The 15,967-nt window shown below is 50.2% G+C and overlaps 7 protein-coding genes across 7 annotated transcripts; 4 read left to right on the plus strand and 3 right to left on the minus strand.

The window, feature by feature from the left end:
- Positions 1-2,025: 2,025 nt before the first annotated feature.
- M438DRAFT_193170 (uncharacterized protein) lies at positions 2,026-2,866 on the plus strand. Its single transcript, XM_029899274.1, has one exon. It carries the CDS (start codon positions 2,306-2,308, stop codon positions 2,852-2,854), a length of 549 nt encoding a protein of 182 aa, XP_029761478.1. The 5' UTR covers positions 2,026-2,305; the 3' UTR covers positions 2,855-2,866.
- Positions 2,867-3,597: 731 nt separating this feature from the next.
- On the plus strand, positions 3,598-4,594 carry M438DRAFT_354385 (alpha/beta-hydrolase; the record flags this gene model as incomplete). The annotated part of the gene is made up of 2 exons (XM_029906950.1): positions 3,598-4,362; positions 4,424-4,594. 2 exons carry the CDS (start codon positions 3,598-3,600, stop codon positions 4,592-4,594), a joined length of 936 nt encoding a protein of 311 aa, XP_029761479.1.
- Positions 4,595-6,234: 1,640 nt separating this feature from the next.
- On the minus strand, positions 6,235-8,102 carry M438DRAFT_271975 (subtilisin-like protein; the record flags this gene model as incomplete). Its single annotated transcript, XM_029900521.1, has 2 exons — positions 6,235-6,455; positions 6,560-8,102. 2 exons carry the CDS (start codon positions 8,100-8,102, stop codon positions 6,235-6,237), a joined length of 1,764 nt encoding a protein of 587 aa, XP_029761480.1.
- Positions 8,103-9,130: 1,028 nt separating this feature from the next.
- Positions 9,131-11,597, minus strand: M438DRAFT_316726 (uncharacterized protein). Its single transcript, XM_029902710.1, has 3 exons — positions 10,872-11,597; positions 10,249-10,820; positions 9,131-10,188 (listed from the first exon to the last, which is right to left on the minus strand). Exons 1-3 carry the CDS (start codon positions 11,252-11,254, stop codon positions 9,494-9,496), a joined length of 1,650 nt encoding a protein of 549 aa, XP_029761481.1. The 5' UTR covers positions 11,255-11,597; the 3' UTR covers positions 9,131-9,493.
- A 1,051-nt stretch (positions 11,598-12,648) lies between these two features.
- Positions 12,649-13,502, plus strand: M438DRAFT_373729 (alpha/beta-hydrolase; the record flags this gene model as incomplete). The annotated part of the gene is made up of 3 exons (XM_029908446.1): positions 12,649-12,933; positions 12,987-13,363; positions 13,418-13,502. 3 exons carry the CDS (start codon positions 12,649-12,651, stop codon positions 13,500-13,502), a joined length of 747 nt encoding a protein of 248 aa, XP_029761482.1.
- A 160-nt stretch (positions 13,503-13,662) lies between these two features.
- M438DRAFT_193208 (uncharacterized protein) lies at positions 13,663-13,972 on the plus strand. The gene has a single exon (XM_029899275.1). The coding sequence runs from the start codon at positions 13,759-13,761 to the stop codon at positions 13,915-13,917; it is 159 nt and encodes a 52-aa protein (XP_029761483.1). The 5' UTR covers positions 13,663-13,758; the 3' UTR covers positions 13,918-13,972.
- A 1,259-nt stretch (positions 13,973-15,231) lies between these two features.
- On the minus strand, positions 15,232-15,747 carry M438DRAFT_364413 (uncharacterized protein; the record flags this gene model as incomplete). The annotated part of the gene is made up of 2 exons (XM_029907719.1): positions 15,313-15,747; positions 15,232-15,245 (listed from the first exon to the last, which is right to left on the minus strand). The coding sequence occupies exons 1-2, from the start codon at positions 15,545-15,547 to the stop codon at positions 15,232-15,234; spliced, it is 249 nt and encodes an 82-aa protein (XP_029761484.1). The 5' UTR covers positions 15,548-15,747.
- Between the last annotated feature and the right edge of the window lie 220 nt (positions 15,748-15,967).

Raw genomic sequence — 15,967 nt, forward strand, 5'->3', positions numbered from 1 at the left:
ACAGGAGAGAAAGAAGTTCCATGCCATAAGCAACCACCGTCAACAAATCCAGGGCCTCCACCGACAAGGCTCCCTGCTACGATCAACACTATGCCTTTTGATGGACATGAGAACACACAGAGCTCTCACTGGAAACCACATGCTACAGCCTCACCGGGGAAAAAACCACTGCAAAAATGCAAGAAGGTTTTTGAATCTCTTGATTTGAACCAAAGAGAGCTTAGGGGCAAGCGTCTCTCTCTGGAGGTACACTGATATCGTAATATGTCTCTGCATTTTGACAGGGCCAAATCAAACCTTACTGGGTGATGGAGATATCGATCAAATGATGCGGTAATTTGCATGTATAAAGACTCTCTGCAAGTCTTTGGGCAAACGGATGGAGGAGAGCATCGCAAGACATTCTCATATTGGAGTTTGCATTTCTTCAAGAGTTCCAGACTTTGATAGTCCCGGTTAACGAAATCTGAACGGTTAACTAGTGATTACTTGTCGGGTTTAAGGCGAAGATGATTGATATGGTTGATTCGCTAATGTTTCTAATTAGGAGGAATTCATCTCCGGTCTCCATCTTCGCTTGCATACTGCGCTAAGTACGCTTAACATGCATCTCGAGTGTCGTAATAGCATCTCTAGCTGCGTTAAACGGCACAAGGCACGGCCGGATGTACATGTTTGCAATAAATAAGATGCCTCTTCCGCGGTTCGCTTCTAGAACGATGCCGATTAGCGCATCGACAGTTGCGTCGGTATACTAAGTGTCTATATGGATTAGCTCTAAGTCAAGCACATCAGCGTTATATCCACCAAAATTTCCTAGGGCAGTCTGTTAGTTTTGTTTGATCTCGTCCTAGAGACTTGTCATAAAAGCGGATAGGGTTAATGGCGCGGATAGCTATACTTTTTCTTCTTCTAAGTCTTCCTCCCTCTTAGGCTCTTCGTCGTCGTCGTCGTTCTATAGATCGTCATTCTGCGGATTAGAGAACCATTAAGGAAACGACGTGTTGTCGCTAATATCGATATCTCCTCGCTTCTTAGATCTACGCTCGGAGGACATAGAGACTTTCTAGAAATGGCGCTTCTTCGAAGATTTAGATGCAGATGTCGCTACAACGATTTTGCTAGGAGTCGATGCCTTCTAGGGAGATGTCTTTTAAGACGAAGGCTGCTATTGCGTCCTCTAATCGGAATTAAGCCTCGAGGAAGTGTAAGGAGTTTTGTAAGCTTTTGCTAGTACGGAGCGTATGTCGCGAGAAGCGCTAGATTGCTCGGAGGGTCTAGTGTCGCGAACGTCCTTACGTTTCGAAGTGTAAGGGGTGTTATACGGCCTTTCGCTATGGCCGGATCGCGGACAGTTGTCACGAGAAGCGCTAAGTTACTATAAGGGTCTGTCGTCGGGATGATCATAGCGATCTTAAGTGTACGGCCTTTCGTAGCCAGGGTCGGATCGCTAATAGTTGTTACGACTAGCGTTAGATTGCTCGGGTAGTCGACTATCGGGATGCTCTCTGCGGCCTTCATTATATAGTCTTTCGTAGCTAGGGCAGTATTGCTAGTAGTTATCACGACCAGCATTAGATCGCTCGGGTAGTCGATTATCGGGATGCTCTCGGCGGCCTTCGTTGTACGGCCTTTCGTAGCTAGGGCCGTATTGCTAGTAGGTGTCACGAGACTGCTCGGGTAGTCGATCGTCGCGATTGTCGCGGCGCCATAGTTTGTGTTGTTCTTCTAGTCTACGGTGCGGTGGCTAGTAGGTGTCACGAGGAGGACCTTTAGGAACGGGAGCTGTATCTGATTCAGTAGGGAAAATGAAGAGAGTGCGATGGGAGACTGGCAGAAGAACACTGTGCATTCTTTCAGTCATTTCAGGACATCGACCAGGAGAAAGAGGAAGTGTCTCCAATTCAGGAAGCTGCAACATGGAAGCGTTCTTTTGTGGTTTGCTCCTGCTTCACTGGAGTTCTTAGGGACAACCCGAAAGCACAAAAGGAGACGCAAAAATGTAGAAATCGCAGCATTATTGTGGTTCTAGCCTTTGGCTGGATAAACAAGGGGCATCCGCAATACAACGGACAACAGCTGGTATAGAGGCTGGTGGATTTCCATAGTTCAATCGTCTTGAAAGACCATTGATGAAGAGCCCGGTCAATATTGCAAGGCCTAGAAGTGAAGCTCAGCGTCAAATGTTTGTGTCTTGCACGCCCATCTCCTCCGGCTTTGCGCGCGTCTCCTGGATTCTTTCTTCCTTGTGCATCACTCCAAACTTGATTGATTTTCTTGCCTTTCCGCAGCCATCGTCATCGTCATGAACAACAGCAGCAACACCAACAACCAACAGCAGCAGGCTCACAATGGTGAAGGCCCTCGCCCAAGCCTTGCCGAGCGCCAGTGGTGCACATGGCACCACAGGTGGGTCCGTCACACCTTTGAGCAGTGTGAGTGGGGTGTGCAGCAGCGCGCCCTGGGTCATCTTCCTGGCCAAGTCCTCCCTCCTCGCCCTAATCGCAATAGGGCTTCTAACCGCGCTGTACAACAGCCTCGCCGTAACAGGCGTGCCGACCACAGAGATCCGGGCTTGGCCGAAGTCATGGATACGGTGAGAGATCTCGCGGGCTCTCGTGCTAACAGCCGCATCGCAAGGCGGCTCACTTTTAACGAGCAAATTGCCATCCAAAGCGCAGGCATAACAGCAGTCGCTGGCATAGCGACTAGTATCGTGAGTGGTGGTGCCAATCGCCACAACGTATCGCAGGATGTTCTGCTACGCCGTTTCCGTGACACGGTGAGGTCCATCGTGGACCGACACGCCTCGCCTCGTCAGGCACCCAATGGTCGCAGTGGCTCCACCACCTAGTCGGGCTTCTCCAGTCACGAGTGCCTTCCAGGCTTCTTCTCTTTCTTCTTCATGGGCTTCACGCCACGTAAGAGCTATCGCTTCAAACTTGTGGGTAGTCTCTTAGGAGCCCTATCACGCGAAAGTGGTCTTCAAGATCACGGGACATCTCAAAAAAGAAAAACCAAAAACATTCAAGAAAAACACAAAACAATCACCAAAAAAAATGTACGAGTGCCCCCCCATCTTGATTCTGGCTTGCAAGCCGGGTTATGAAGGGGTTATCTTGCAGCATTCAGAGCAACATACCTGTCAAAGCGCAGATGTTGTGTTTTGAGGTCATGTCCACAAAGGAAGGGGGTCGGCTTTTGACCAACGCATGTTGATTGTGGCTCCCCCGTTCAGTGCGATCAATGAAACTACAGATCAAAATGCACAGTGCTATTGAGAAATTGGAAAACGTCCAGTGAGAAGGGCGAACAATTCGAACTCTCAGCGGATCTTCTCTGGATTGTCAATAACATTATGCCTTTTGATAGCTGTATCCGCAAGAGTGTTTGGTGCTTGGAACAGTCGAATGTTCTTGATGTCAACTCTTCAAAGGACTGAGTGTCGCATTGACGAGTGACGTTCGAAGAGATTCGGCGATAATAATTCGGAGGTACCATTATGTCCGAGGTCAACTACAACATGTCACATCATAATTATCAATCTTCCCCCTTCAACTTTTTGAACACATCCATTTTGATTAGGAAATAGCGATCATGGCAACTCCATCCAAGTACTCCGACTTTGACCAAAAAGATGTTGTTTACAAGACCGTTAACGACCAAGATATATCAACCACGATCCTAGTACCGAAGAATATCACGCCAGGGAAGCACCCTCTGCTGGTACATTTCCATGGCGGTTTCCTGATTTGTGGCTCGAAACTTTACGAGGAGTGGCATGCGACATGGACGATTCAACTCGCAGCTCAGAAGAATGCAATCTTGGTCACACCAAATTACCGACTCCTACCTGAAGCCAACGGAAGAGAAGTGCTCGACGACATCAGCGATTTCTGGTCCTGGGTGAAGACGTCTTTACCATCGGAAGTTGCAAAGATGGCAAGTGGAGTGGAGGTAGACACCACCAATACGTTAGTAGCCGGAGAATCAGCAGGCGGCTACCTAGCCATCCAATCCTCCCTCCTCCACCCATCCGCAGGCATCAAAGCCGTGATATCACAATACGGCATGCTCGACAACAAAATCCCACATTTCACCCAAAAAGGCCAAAAACACATGGCGGGAGCACCCCAACAGCCCGAATCAGAAGTAGATGATTACCTCCAAGATATGCAAAAAGGAGCTGTGAGGACGGAAACCCATCCGTGGGAAATGTGGTTGTTCATCTGTGCGACCGTGCAAGCTGGAAGGTATTTGGAGTTTTTGGGCGATGGCGTGGGTGTGCATGCGATTGATAATCTTGAGACGGCTGAGAGGGTGCCTGCATGTTGGATCATACACGGCAAAGAAGATTCGCTTGTAAGTGGGGAAAGGAGCGGAAGGAAGGGTCTCGATGACAATTTACTAACTCGGAGAGAAGGTGCCAATCGAAGCGTCAAACAATTTTGTCGACAAGTTGAAGCAGACGCATCCTATTACCCCGTTGAGGTATACGATACAGCCTGGTGAGCATGGATTTGATGGTGCGGTGAACATGGATGAGGACTGGGTCAAAGAAGGATGTGCTTGGCTCGAAAAGTATTGGCCATGAGCCAAAATGAATCAAAAATCACGATATCAGTGTACTTCAGAGAAAGACGCTTGCCCCTGGGCTTTAGCTCGGTGTAGCCTCTCTCTACGGCGTACAAGAACGATTCGACTATGAGTCTCGAATACTCGTTACGACCGTCTGCTTTCACTATGGCGTATTGCTGTTGCGAGTCGCCGGCGATGAACATATGCTAGATAGTCTTCTAGTTAGACATGTAAGTTGTTGCGAGGTTACCGTTAAGCGCCATACTAACTTCGTCGATTAAGATATAGACGGCTAGAAAGTACGTTCTAAGCCATTCGTGAGCGGAGGTGTTAAGCGTAGCACACATCACGTCGATGGTCTTAGCCTATTCGATGGTCAGAATGTGCTCGAAGTATAATGCCTTAGTCGTTAGTGCAGGCGTCTATTAGGACCGATTGTTAGATCTAGTTAAGCTTCTTGTTCTCGCCGTACTTATAGATAGCCTCGGCCTAACCAGGAGGCATGTTCTTAGCCTAAGGATTGCAGACTTTGATAGTTCTATTAGCCTTGTAGAAATAGAAGGCGAAGTCTGGTCTAGAAGAGGTTGCAGTGTTTGAGGGTATCTTCGTCTCACGACAAGGTCTCGAAAACAGCGGTAGAAATGCAGAGATATGTTCGCATATGAGTGAGTTGTCCAATGAGATGTGACGGTCTTGCAAGCTCTCTTTGGAAGGCACAATCGAACTGAAAATCATTGTGCATTTTTACAGACCTGTTTGCGTGACTCGGCCTCGCCGGAGCGCCTGCCACTTTGATTCGTTGATAGCACAGTGCATCTTTTTTGCTTTGGTACATTCGATCTAGTGTGGTACTGGTAGAATGAGATCATAAATTTTGTAGCTACAGATAGCAACGAACAGGGCTTCAGAAGTAAATCATACAATCATACAAGCATTTAAGCGGTCGAGTTACCCTTAGAGATCAAAAGGGTACCGAAGACATTCGAGTTGGGAACAGCCTTGCCAACCTTGCTCTTGAGGTAGCAGGCTGAACCAGACAAAGAGGAATCGATACAGCCAGGGGTCTGATCGCAAGCGGCAACACAGCCCTGGATAGTGCTGTTGACATAGGCCAGCTTGAGATCACCGCCCTGGTGGTCAACACCACACTCGACGAAGTACTTGGAAGTGCCGACGTTCAGGATGGTGTTGTTCCAGCTTGGGCAAGAAGGCTTGTCGGTAAGCTGGGCGTGCTTGCCGATGGGTTGGGAGATCAGACGTGCGCCGACGGCACCAGGCTTGGAGACGGCAGCGCCGACAGCACCCTTGAGGTAGCAGGTAGTGCCGGAAAGTTGGACGTCAATGCAGCCGTTGGTACCCTCGCAGGCCATGATGCAGTTGTTAAGTCTGTCGGTACCGTTGACGTAGATTTGGGAGAAAACACCACCGGCGTGGTCAGTACCACACTCGATCTTGTAGGTGCTGCCGGTCGAAGGCGTGTATTCCAAAGTGTTCCAGCTGGGGCAGCTAGGTGTGGCAGTCTTGTTGTAGGCACTAAGACCTAAGGTGTCAAGAAGGACGCCAAAGTTGGGAATACCGAGACCAGTAACGGGATCCCAACCGACTCTGTTGATTGTTAGTACAATTCTAGGTTGTAGACGAACAGGAAACCATGACTTACGTTGCGTTCCAAGTAGCCCAGGGAATAATTGATGCACCAGGGATCTTAGCACCAGTCTGAGCATTCACACCGTTACAGCCGGTAGCAGCGCCTTGAGTGACATCCGTGAAACCAGACTTGAGGGAGTAGAAGAGAGGGTTGACGAAACCAAGTGCAGGCTGGCCTGCCTTGAAGCGTGCGTCGTTCAGCAGTCCTATCCAAGCGGCCCAAGCCGGGGCTTTAGGTTGGTAAGTTAGCTTGGTTCTTGAGTAAAAAGGGATTGGTATACCATCGAGAAACTTGGGGGGAAAAAAGAAAGAAAAATGAAAATCAAAAACTCACCAGCAGCAGAGGTACCAGAGTAGAGAGCAAGAACACCGTTAGCGTAGACAGGCCAGTAAGGGTTGGAGCTATGCGCTGAAACGTCAGGGAAACCACGGGCGCTGAAGTTGGTGAATGGTGTGTAGTAGTCCTGAACACTTTTGCTGATGTAAGAACCAAGGTAAGTCTCGACGGCAGACTCCTGGTACCATGCACGAGAGAAGTAGTTGCTGAATCCTCCTGTCGATCCATCCCAGGCTTCCTCGTTGAATCCTTGAGTACCACCAACGGCAGTAATGTAAGGGCAAGTACCGGGGAAGGCAGGAGTAAATTGAGGAGTCTTCTTGCCATCGTTGGATTGGCAAGGAGCACCAACACCAGTGTCGCCCGAGGACTCGAGAATGGTGATACCACGAAGGCCCATCATACCAATTTGGTTGCAGACATATCTGGCATAATCGATAGGCACGGTCTGCTCGTCATCTCCGTAAGAATTGGAAATAACCTGGGGAAGAGCCTCATTAGACTGAGACAGGAGGTATGCGTAGTAGTCGAGGTAAGGCTCGTTGGAGTTGTCGGCCTCGGTTGGGAGGTCCAAGTTTGTGAGGAAAGGTGGCGAGCCTCCAGTAATGAACTCGGTAACAGGCAGGGGGTGAGCCAAGCCGAAGATGTTTTGGGCGTCCAGGTTAGCCTCGCCGATTGTGGTGTACTCAGGCTCCTGGTGGTTGACACCGCCGTTGATGAGAGTTACGTTAAATGACTGCTTGGGAATGCCATACTTCTGTTCGTAGAGGAACAGGTCGGCTTCGATGGCAGATTCGTTCAGGAAACTGCCGAAACCGATGCGACTACCAGAAGAGGCGTCTGGAACATAGGTCACATTGTAAACCTGCTTCCAGCAATCGGGTCCGAGGTAGGCAGTTCCGCGAGCAGAGTAAGAGACACAAGCAAGGGCACGCTTGGTCAAGCCTGACTGTGGCTCCGAAACTGGCTCACGTCTCTCGACGCCAACATTCTCGGGGAGTCTGAGAGCACTCTCCGCATTCGTACGTCCAAAGAAGGTAGTAGGTGAAACGAAATCAACGTGGCTAGAGATCACGTCAGGAACGGAGTACTGCAGCGTTCTCAGCTTCTCAACTCCAGTAGATTCGTCCTTGAAGGTTGTGAAGTTGGCTCCGAAGACCTCGTTGGCGTTACCGATGGTGGTCTTGATGGTGACGTGCAGGCCACGGTCAAGGCTGTTGTCAAGGCTTGCAGTCTTTGCCCAAGATGTGACAGCATCAACGGAGCCACTTGATGGTGCGAAGAGAGCGTTGACCTGGTCGGCAGTGTAGTATTTGCCGTAGTTAGGGCTTGATGGGTCAGAAACCGACTTCAAGAGACCCTCGAGCTGGTCGATGTTCTGTTGCTTGACTGCAAGCTTCAAGGTGATGGACTGAGAGGCATCGGGAGTACCAGAGACGGACCATCCTGCTGGTACACCCGGAAGCTGGTCACGAAGAGATGCTGCCAGAGCACTGGGCACGGTCAGAGCCGCAATGGAAAGAAGAGAAGCCGACAACATATTGATCGACGCGAACAAAGAGAGTACGACTGGATGGAGGGACCACGAACATTCCAGGGAATGATTGCCTGTTCATACCCCCTCACGGGTACCTGCTGAGCTCCATGAACTTCCAGTAGCACCTGTGCTCTACAGGCGCCGCTCCACAAGATAGCGGAGTATATCTGGGAAATTACAGAACACGATACCTGCAGATAGCGTTCGGTCTACTGCGGGAACTTAGATAGCAAGCATGGGGTATGTGCTCAGAACTCGAGTGGATGGCACGGCGAATGCTTAGACGCGATGCTTAAGCCTCTGCTGGAGGCATGCGAAGTGGTGGAGCACGAGATCAAGACTTGGTCTCAGGGGCTTCTAGAGGGCGATCAGTGCATGTTCACCATCCCTCACCTGCCTATTCAGATGCAAAGGTCGCGACGAAGGCCTTTACGGCCGCAGATCCGTATACAAGCTCGTAGCCACAACTTCGGTTAGATAGACCTAGAGCAGCGGCCAGGATATGGAGGAATAAACTCTGTAATTTGCGAGAGAGGCACGCTCAGCACGCGACATGCCTCATAGCAAGAGCGATAGCGAAAGAGGAAGGTGGAGGTGGAAGTTGGCGCGGAATACGAAGCGCGACGGGCGGCATCGGCCAAGCGCGTCAAGAAGCTTATTGCCTTTGACAAGTTTCGACCTTTAATTCCACCATCTTGCTATCACGGAATAGGAGACCTCGGATCAAGGAGTGTGAGTACAGACCGAGGGTTTCTTCTGCTTGAAAAGGTATGCATGTATCTAGCGCATAAAGTGTGATAACTATCGACAGGCAAACTAATGCTGAGCAGCGATAGTGCTCTCAGTAGACGAATTGTCGCCACGAATTGGTTCTCATCCTTGGGTATTAGGCCCATATTCAAGCACTCATGTCTGATGAAAGGAGAGGTAAAGCAATGGATAGATCTCGCTGGCTCGTATGATCGTATCTGCTCCAAATGCTCAAACATGATCGGATGCCGGTTAAAGTACGAATCGATTTCAAAGAACGGCATCTTATCTTCCGAAAATCTACATCGCAGAAAGTGGTTCATGTGCAATATGATCTTCATGACAGGCTTCATTTGTATGCAGGTACCGCTGATCTGCAGGATACTTCAACATCTTGCTATGATAAGTTTGTACTGTAACTACCAGTCCTGTATGCACATGCACCTGCGAATGCGAACGTCTCGCACCACCGTCAACTCCCTCAGAAGTTGAAACAAAGCAGAATTGAGCCTAGGTTATCCTCCAAGCATGCCACCACTGCGCTGAAAACACAGCCAGATATCATAAAAGAAGCCACCGAACAACCAGAGCAATGCAGAAAAGGAAAATTATTCAAAAGGGAATCGTGAATGTCGTGAAATGGATTATTCGCTCAACTCGGCCATTTCTCTTTCTTTGGCCAGGAGCGCTTCTCTCATCATTGCCATTTCTTGTTCCAGCCTTGCTCTTTTTTCCTGTCGCGATGGTGTCAGGAATTCACCCGCGCCCATGACAGCCAGAGGAGCTTTGTAGTCTTGCGCTGAAGTACTGGAACCAGGTGCGGGCGGTGCTGAAGAAAGCGAAGGATCTATGTTTTCGGCTTCGCTTCTATCGCTGCGGTCGCTATGAGGGTATGCGGGAGAAGGAGGTTGGCGCGCCTGATCTGAGGCGTTGCTGATGGAGAATGAACGCTTGCGCGAGACTGGCGGATTTGAAGCTTGGGCAAAAGCGGGCTGCTGGGCCGATGTCGGGCGCAATGGCTTGCCGAAATGCGTAAAATCGACAGCGATTGGGGCGCGGGAAATGCGAACAGGCTCGAGTGAAGCAGGCAGAGGAAGGTGGTGAGGGTGAGAGTGTTCGGGGTGTTGGTGTTGCTGCTGCGGCTGAGGGTAGAATGGCGGTACAGATCTTTGCACGGGGGGAGCGGGTTCGGGGGGAGGCGAGATGGGTTGCGTGTTGTTGACAGAGAAGGGAGCAAGATGCTGGTCGTTGGTAGCAGGCATGACTCTGCGACGACGCTTGATTTCCGACTTCTTCATGCCTGAGGGGCGGTGTACACCGTGAAGCTTGTAGTAGAGACCTAAAAGATTGAATCAGATTTGATCAAGATAAGATAAGAAATGGCATTCGTAAAACATACCGCAGGCATTGCAGATGGTGTGTCCGTTGTCGTCGCGTCTCCACAATGGCGTAATTGTCGTACCACAATTCTGACAGGCGACCGTGACGCTGGCCGCCGGCACTTGGCTTGGCCCGGGGCTGTGTTGAGCGTGCGGATACGGGCTCCGGCTGGCAGCGTGTTGACCTTGAGGCTGGCCTTGTGCGCGGCTGTCGTTTGCTTGCGCCAGAGCAATCTGCGCAGTCTTGCTGACGCGGTTGTTGTATGCTGGGCATCCGTTGCAGCCATCGTGGCCTCCAGTGCCGTTGCAGCGACCTCCGCCGGGGCATGTGCCGTTCGATGTTGTGTCGGCGACGTATGTTGCTCCTCCAAGCTGTTTGGCCGATGGCGATGAGCTCTTTCTATTTCCTGATGCCGTCGTCTGCTGATCTTGCTGCTGCTGTTGCTGGCCGGCTGCCGGTGCTTGGGCTCCTCGTTTTAGGTTGACAGGGCGCATCTGGTTTCGGGCCTTGAGGTAGAGTCCGCAAGCGTTGCAAATCGTGTCGCCTGCTGGTGAGCGTCTCCATAGTGGTGTTCTCGTTGTACCGCAGTTGCTAGTGCTTGGTTAGTATGAGAATGACATGTCGCGGCTAAAGATGGCGTACCTGCAGACTTGACCTGCTCCGCCCATGCCTGTATTGAATGGTTTCCTCTGTTTGACCCATGTGAGTTCGTGGATGGACGGGAGTTGCAGGTTTTGTTGTTGCTGATGATGTGAATGTTGCGGAGTGAGCTGCTGTTGTTGCGCCGAGAGACTCGTCTCACTGCCTCCATCATCAGACAACCGCTCGACATCTCCACCACTTCTGCTGCCTTCGTCGGCTGTTGATGGTGTAGTTCGGCGGTCGGCTATCGGTGGAGCATGTTGGATGCCTTGTGAGTGCTCGATCAATCGTTCGGCAAGTTCGAGTTCCTCTTTGGAGCGTTCGGTGGACAAGCGTGGACCGGCGACTGGGGACGGCGCGAGTGTTGTTGCCGGGTTGGACATGATAGAAGATGAAAATGATGTTTGGTCTTGTCGAATGAATGCGCACTGCCTCGGGGGCAGAGTGGAATAGACGAGAGAGAGCGCCAAGACGAAGGTGCTTGGGGAGCACGCAACTCACTTGCTGCAGCCTATTCTATCGTCGTCTGACAACCTGGGGGAATATGGTGTTTCTTGGCGACCTGATGATTGATACGGGAGACGACTGTCGACAAGCTTTCGCAACAAATCGAGTTTGATGGACTGTGCCTGTTATCAGATATGGCTTCGAGACGTGTACGACGGTATGTCGAATTTGCCTGCGAGGCCGAGGGAGCAACAGGAAACAGAGAGTACGAGATCACGGTCATGAAAATGCCTTTGATTTTATTGGCTGAAAAAACAGCCAGTCAAATCAAAGGCTATGGTAATATAGAAGAAGTGACTCCACTTTACCGCTTTACTTTTAGGCAATGGAACCTTCTGAGCGCTTTCGCTTATCTTGGCATCTCTGGTGACATCTCAGCGCTGTTACGGCATTTCAACTCTCGTGATTAGCGACACCGAGATGTGCCCGTAGGTCACGGTCGCGCTGCCCGGGTTGCGTCTAGTTGCAGCGCTTTACTTAACTATGTGCTTGTTGCCTGCTAAGGACTTGATGTTGCGTCCTCCCCATGTGCTAAAGTATGTAACTTTAACTCTCAAGCCGCGGCGATGCGCATCGTTCCAGCCATCAAAATGCACAATGATTTTGAGTAAGAGCACATTGTCCACAGAGAGCGGCGGTCTAACGGCCTCTCCTTGGACCTAGCTCTACTCTCGAAAATCATCGTGCATTTTGACAGCAGCATTAGTGACAAACTTTAGCACACGGGGAGGGTTGTGGTAGAAGTTCTTTTGATCTAGACACCTGATATGATAATATGCCACTGTCTGGGAGTGGGTTTCCTGCATCGAATGTGTCGAATTGCACAAAAGCACATAAGACTTACAAAGAATGTGCTCTAAAGGATGACTAGACCCTAATTCGCCGCTGAGAACAAACATCTGCCTCACTGAAGTTATGTATCAAGATCAACAATGGTGCTGTTCGTGTTCCGATATGGTATTGTAATTCCCGGACAGGGTTGTCCGCTTACCATCAATCACATTTCGGCCTCGGTCTCCGGCCATCTGACGAACCATGACGTATTCTACCCCATAGCTCGATCTCTCTCGAGCTCTCGATGGTGCCTCACCCGGGTGGTTTCCTGTGTGGAGCTGTTCAAAGCCAAAACAACGATTTGCAGGTGATTTGGAAGCAAATGCGTTTACCCGTTTCCTCTTCTACGTGCTTTCAAGTCCAACTCTTCAACTTCTTTCCTTTCTCCGCTACACTGAACTCCATCACCTCTCAATACCCCAGAAATATATACACAATGGCTCAATCTCACGCTTGCTGTACCGTTCCTCCCGTCATTAGCAAGGGCTATGATGCCAAGGGTACTTATACCACTATCGATGGCATGAAGACCTATGTCACTGGCCCCAGCGATGCGAAGAAGGCTCTCTTGGTCATCTACGACATCTTCGGTTTCAAGGACCAGACTATCCAGGGTGCCGATATCCTGGCTACCAGCGACAAGGAGAACCAGTACAAGGTCTTCATGCCCGACTTCTTCGAGGGCAAGCCCGTCGACATTAGCGACTACCCTCCTGACACCGTATGTGCTTTGCAATCGGGCCACTGAGATCGAAACGCTAACAACCATTACAGAAGGAGAAGGGCGAGCGTCTCGGCAAGTTCTTCGAGACCACCGGCGCACCACCCAAGACCGTCGGCCGCATCCCCAAGGTCATCGATGAGATCAAGTCGCAGAACCAATGCATTCAATCCTGGGGCATTGTTGGCTTCTGCTGGGGAGGCAAGATCGTGAACTTGTCTTCGCAGAAGGATACTGTCTTCAAGGCTGCCGCTGCCTGCCACCCCGCCATGGTCGACCCCAACGACGCTGCTGGTATTAGCATTCCTATTGCTATGTTGCCTAGCAAGGATGAGGACAAGGAGGCTGTGGAGAAGTGGGAGCAGGGTGTCAAGACCAAGCATCTTGTCAAGTGGTACAACGACCAGGTCCATGGCTTCATGGCTGCTCGGTAAGTTCTGCGTTGATGATTGATGGAACGAAACAATGCTAATGATGATTGTAGTGCCGACCTCGAGGACGAGAATGTCAAGAAGAACTACATGGATGCTTACGGCGTTCTGTTGAACTTCTTCCACGAGCACCTGTAAGTGCCTCTCTCACACTTACGAGATGTAACAAGTGCTTCGCTGTGTTGGTAAGCAGTTGGATGTTTGCGACATGCTTCCGATTGAACAATCATGCTGACAACTCTCTATCAGGACTTCGGCCAATACAACCAAGCTATGAAGCAACGCAGACGAATACAGTAGTCAGTAGTAGATGAATCATGAACACTTTTTCTCAGCTTGTCGTGAAAGTCGTGAATTATGTGTGCAAGTATGAATGTCGTTTCGAGCTCTGTGAATGTCGAGACGTGATCAGATGCCCTCGTCTTCGACCTCCTCTATCTCGACATGCCTGAGTGCCTTCTCGGCTTGTTGTCCTCTAGTTTCTCCTGGACCCATTTTCTCGAATTCTGCCTCTTTCTCCATCTCATCGGCCACCTTTCTCGCATCGTTATAGCCTACCTCCTCGAGCTTATCCGCTTCTTCCGGCTCTAGTAACCGCCTTCCTTAACCCTTTTATCTCGCAATATTTGAGCTACCGTATTCTGCACGAACCTCGACTCTTCCTCAAGATTGCGCAACACAGGTGCAGAGCTGTGTGTCGTTTGCGCCGGACAATAGGGATAGGAGAGAAGTTTTAAGTTGTTGTTTTTTGTCTGCTTTGTGTTGGGCGGCGACGGGATTAATGGAGCGTTCTTGGTGTGGGGTCAGATGGAGCTGGCGGTGATGGTTGAGTTGGGTGTCTCTATGCGACAGTGACTGTGAAGATCCAGAGTATTTTACTTTAGAGGTTGGTTTGCGAGAAAAGTGATGGTCTGTCAAGGCGCATTCAGAGATTCTAAATTCTGACGCAAGTTCGAGAAAGCTGCTTGTGTTTGCTCTGTTTGGTCCTTCCGTCACCAGCTCTCTCTCTCCAGCACCAGCTTCGCATCAATGCTTGACCATCCAAATACACAGTTATTTTCAAATCAGCCAAGGAGTCCGCTGAGAGCAGATACCTAAAACTGTACTATCTCTTGTATGGGTTCTTGATCATGAAACACTTCCTGCCTTCTAATAGATCAGATCCCTACGCGACTCCCTCCACTCGAGCCTCGGGTTACAGTGTCTACTGCAACTGCTGCCGCTCGCGCATCGCTGGCCGAGATGCCTAGAAACCTCTGCATGGAAGCACGAGAGCATTATCAAACGACGTAGTCACCGAACGAAACAACAACTAGTCTAGATCCTTCACGAACGACACCAGGGTCAATGTACCAATGTACTGTTGAGTTACAACGAACAAGCACCGGGCTTCTGGACGCTCGGCCTTCCTCTCAAAACCCTCGAACCTCGATGTCATGTACGGATGCAATGCAGGATGCACTTAGAAATAACCGCGTGGGTCTGATATGGTCTAGAGCACATGTCAACGGTTGGTGACCTGATAGAGCCATCGACATGTCTGGCAGTCTGCACCTCGGTCTTTGAGTTGGCTAGAACAGCGCAAGCTCATGAGTTGCGGAATTTTGCGAGCAGCTAGACAGCCAATGCCATTGATGGTAGCATATGATACTTGGAGCAACTCTGCACGCGAGGTTGGTTTAATGCTTCCATGCCTACTGGCCAGGGACTTTCAGCGGTCAAGACCGGACACCAATACATCACTTTGCATGTTTATAGGTGTGTTTCTGAGGGTGTGTGGTGGTACACACACTTCATTGACATTTGATTAAGGGTATCTGTTACTAGTAGGCACACAGGCCTCGACATAATCATATCATCATAGCAGTCACAGCTTGAGAGCTTTACTTCTCTGCACATCGAGTTAGCATATCATTGCTCCTCTCAAATGAGTAGATCGACAACTTACTGTCGCTGGAGAAGGTGTTGCTGGCAGCATCCTTGGCTTGCTCAAACATGCTGGAGCCCTTGTCTCCGGCCTTCTGCGAGTCCGACTTTGTGCTGTCGGGCTGCATAGAGCTAGCGGCGCTATCCATGCCACCAGAGGCCTTGTCCTTGTACTTGTCGCCGGTCGACTTTTGGCTGTCGGGCATGACGGTCTTGGAGACCTTGTCGGTGAAAGATTCGCGGCCTTCGTCAGACATGTTGATTGGTATGTGGTGGTGGTGGGGTTTGTTTTGTGTATTTGGTAAAAAGGATAAGTTGGTATGTGGATGAGACTCCTTACAATTCACCTACAACAGCTACCTTTATATAAGACCAGGACGAGGGGTCGTGTAGAAGTACAGTGCGACAACCAAGCTCACCTCTCACCCCTCTTCTACCACCAACGTCATTTGGGTCTGGTGGTCTGTCTGCTTCAGCCTTGGATAATGTCCTACATGACCCTTGTGATCAGGTTTGATTGGTCTCATTGATTGAGGCTCCATGCGATTACAGCATGGGTTGATAGGGAGGACCAAGGTCGAGATGGGAAAACTTGATAGTCGATAGCAAGCGGTCGTGATAGGAAACGTCACACTGATGGACGTGCCTCGAGTCTTTCATATGACAGACGCATGGTT

This window comes from Aureobasidium pullulans (genome assembly GCF_000721785.1).
Source record: "Aureobasidium pullulans EXF-150 unplaced genomic scaffold scaffold_7, whole genome shotgun sequence".
NCBI lineage: Eukaryota > Fungi > Ascomycota > Dothideomycetes > Dothideales > Saccotheciaceae > Aureobasidium > Aureobasidium pullulans.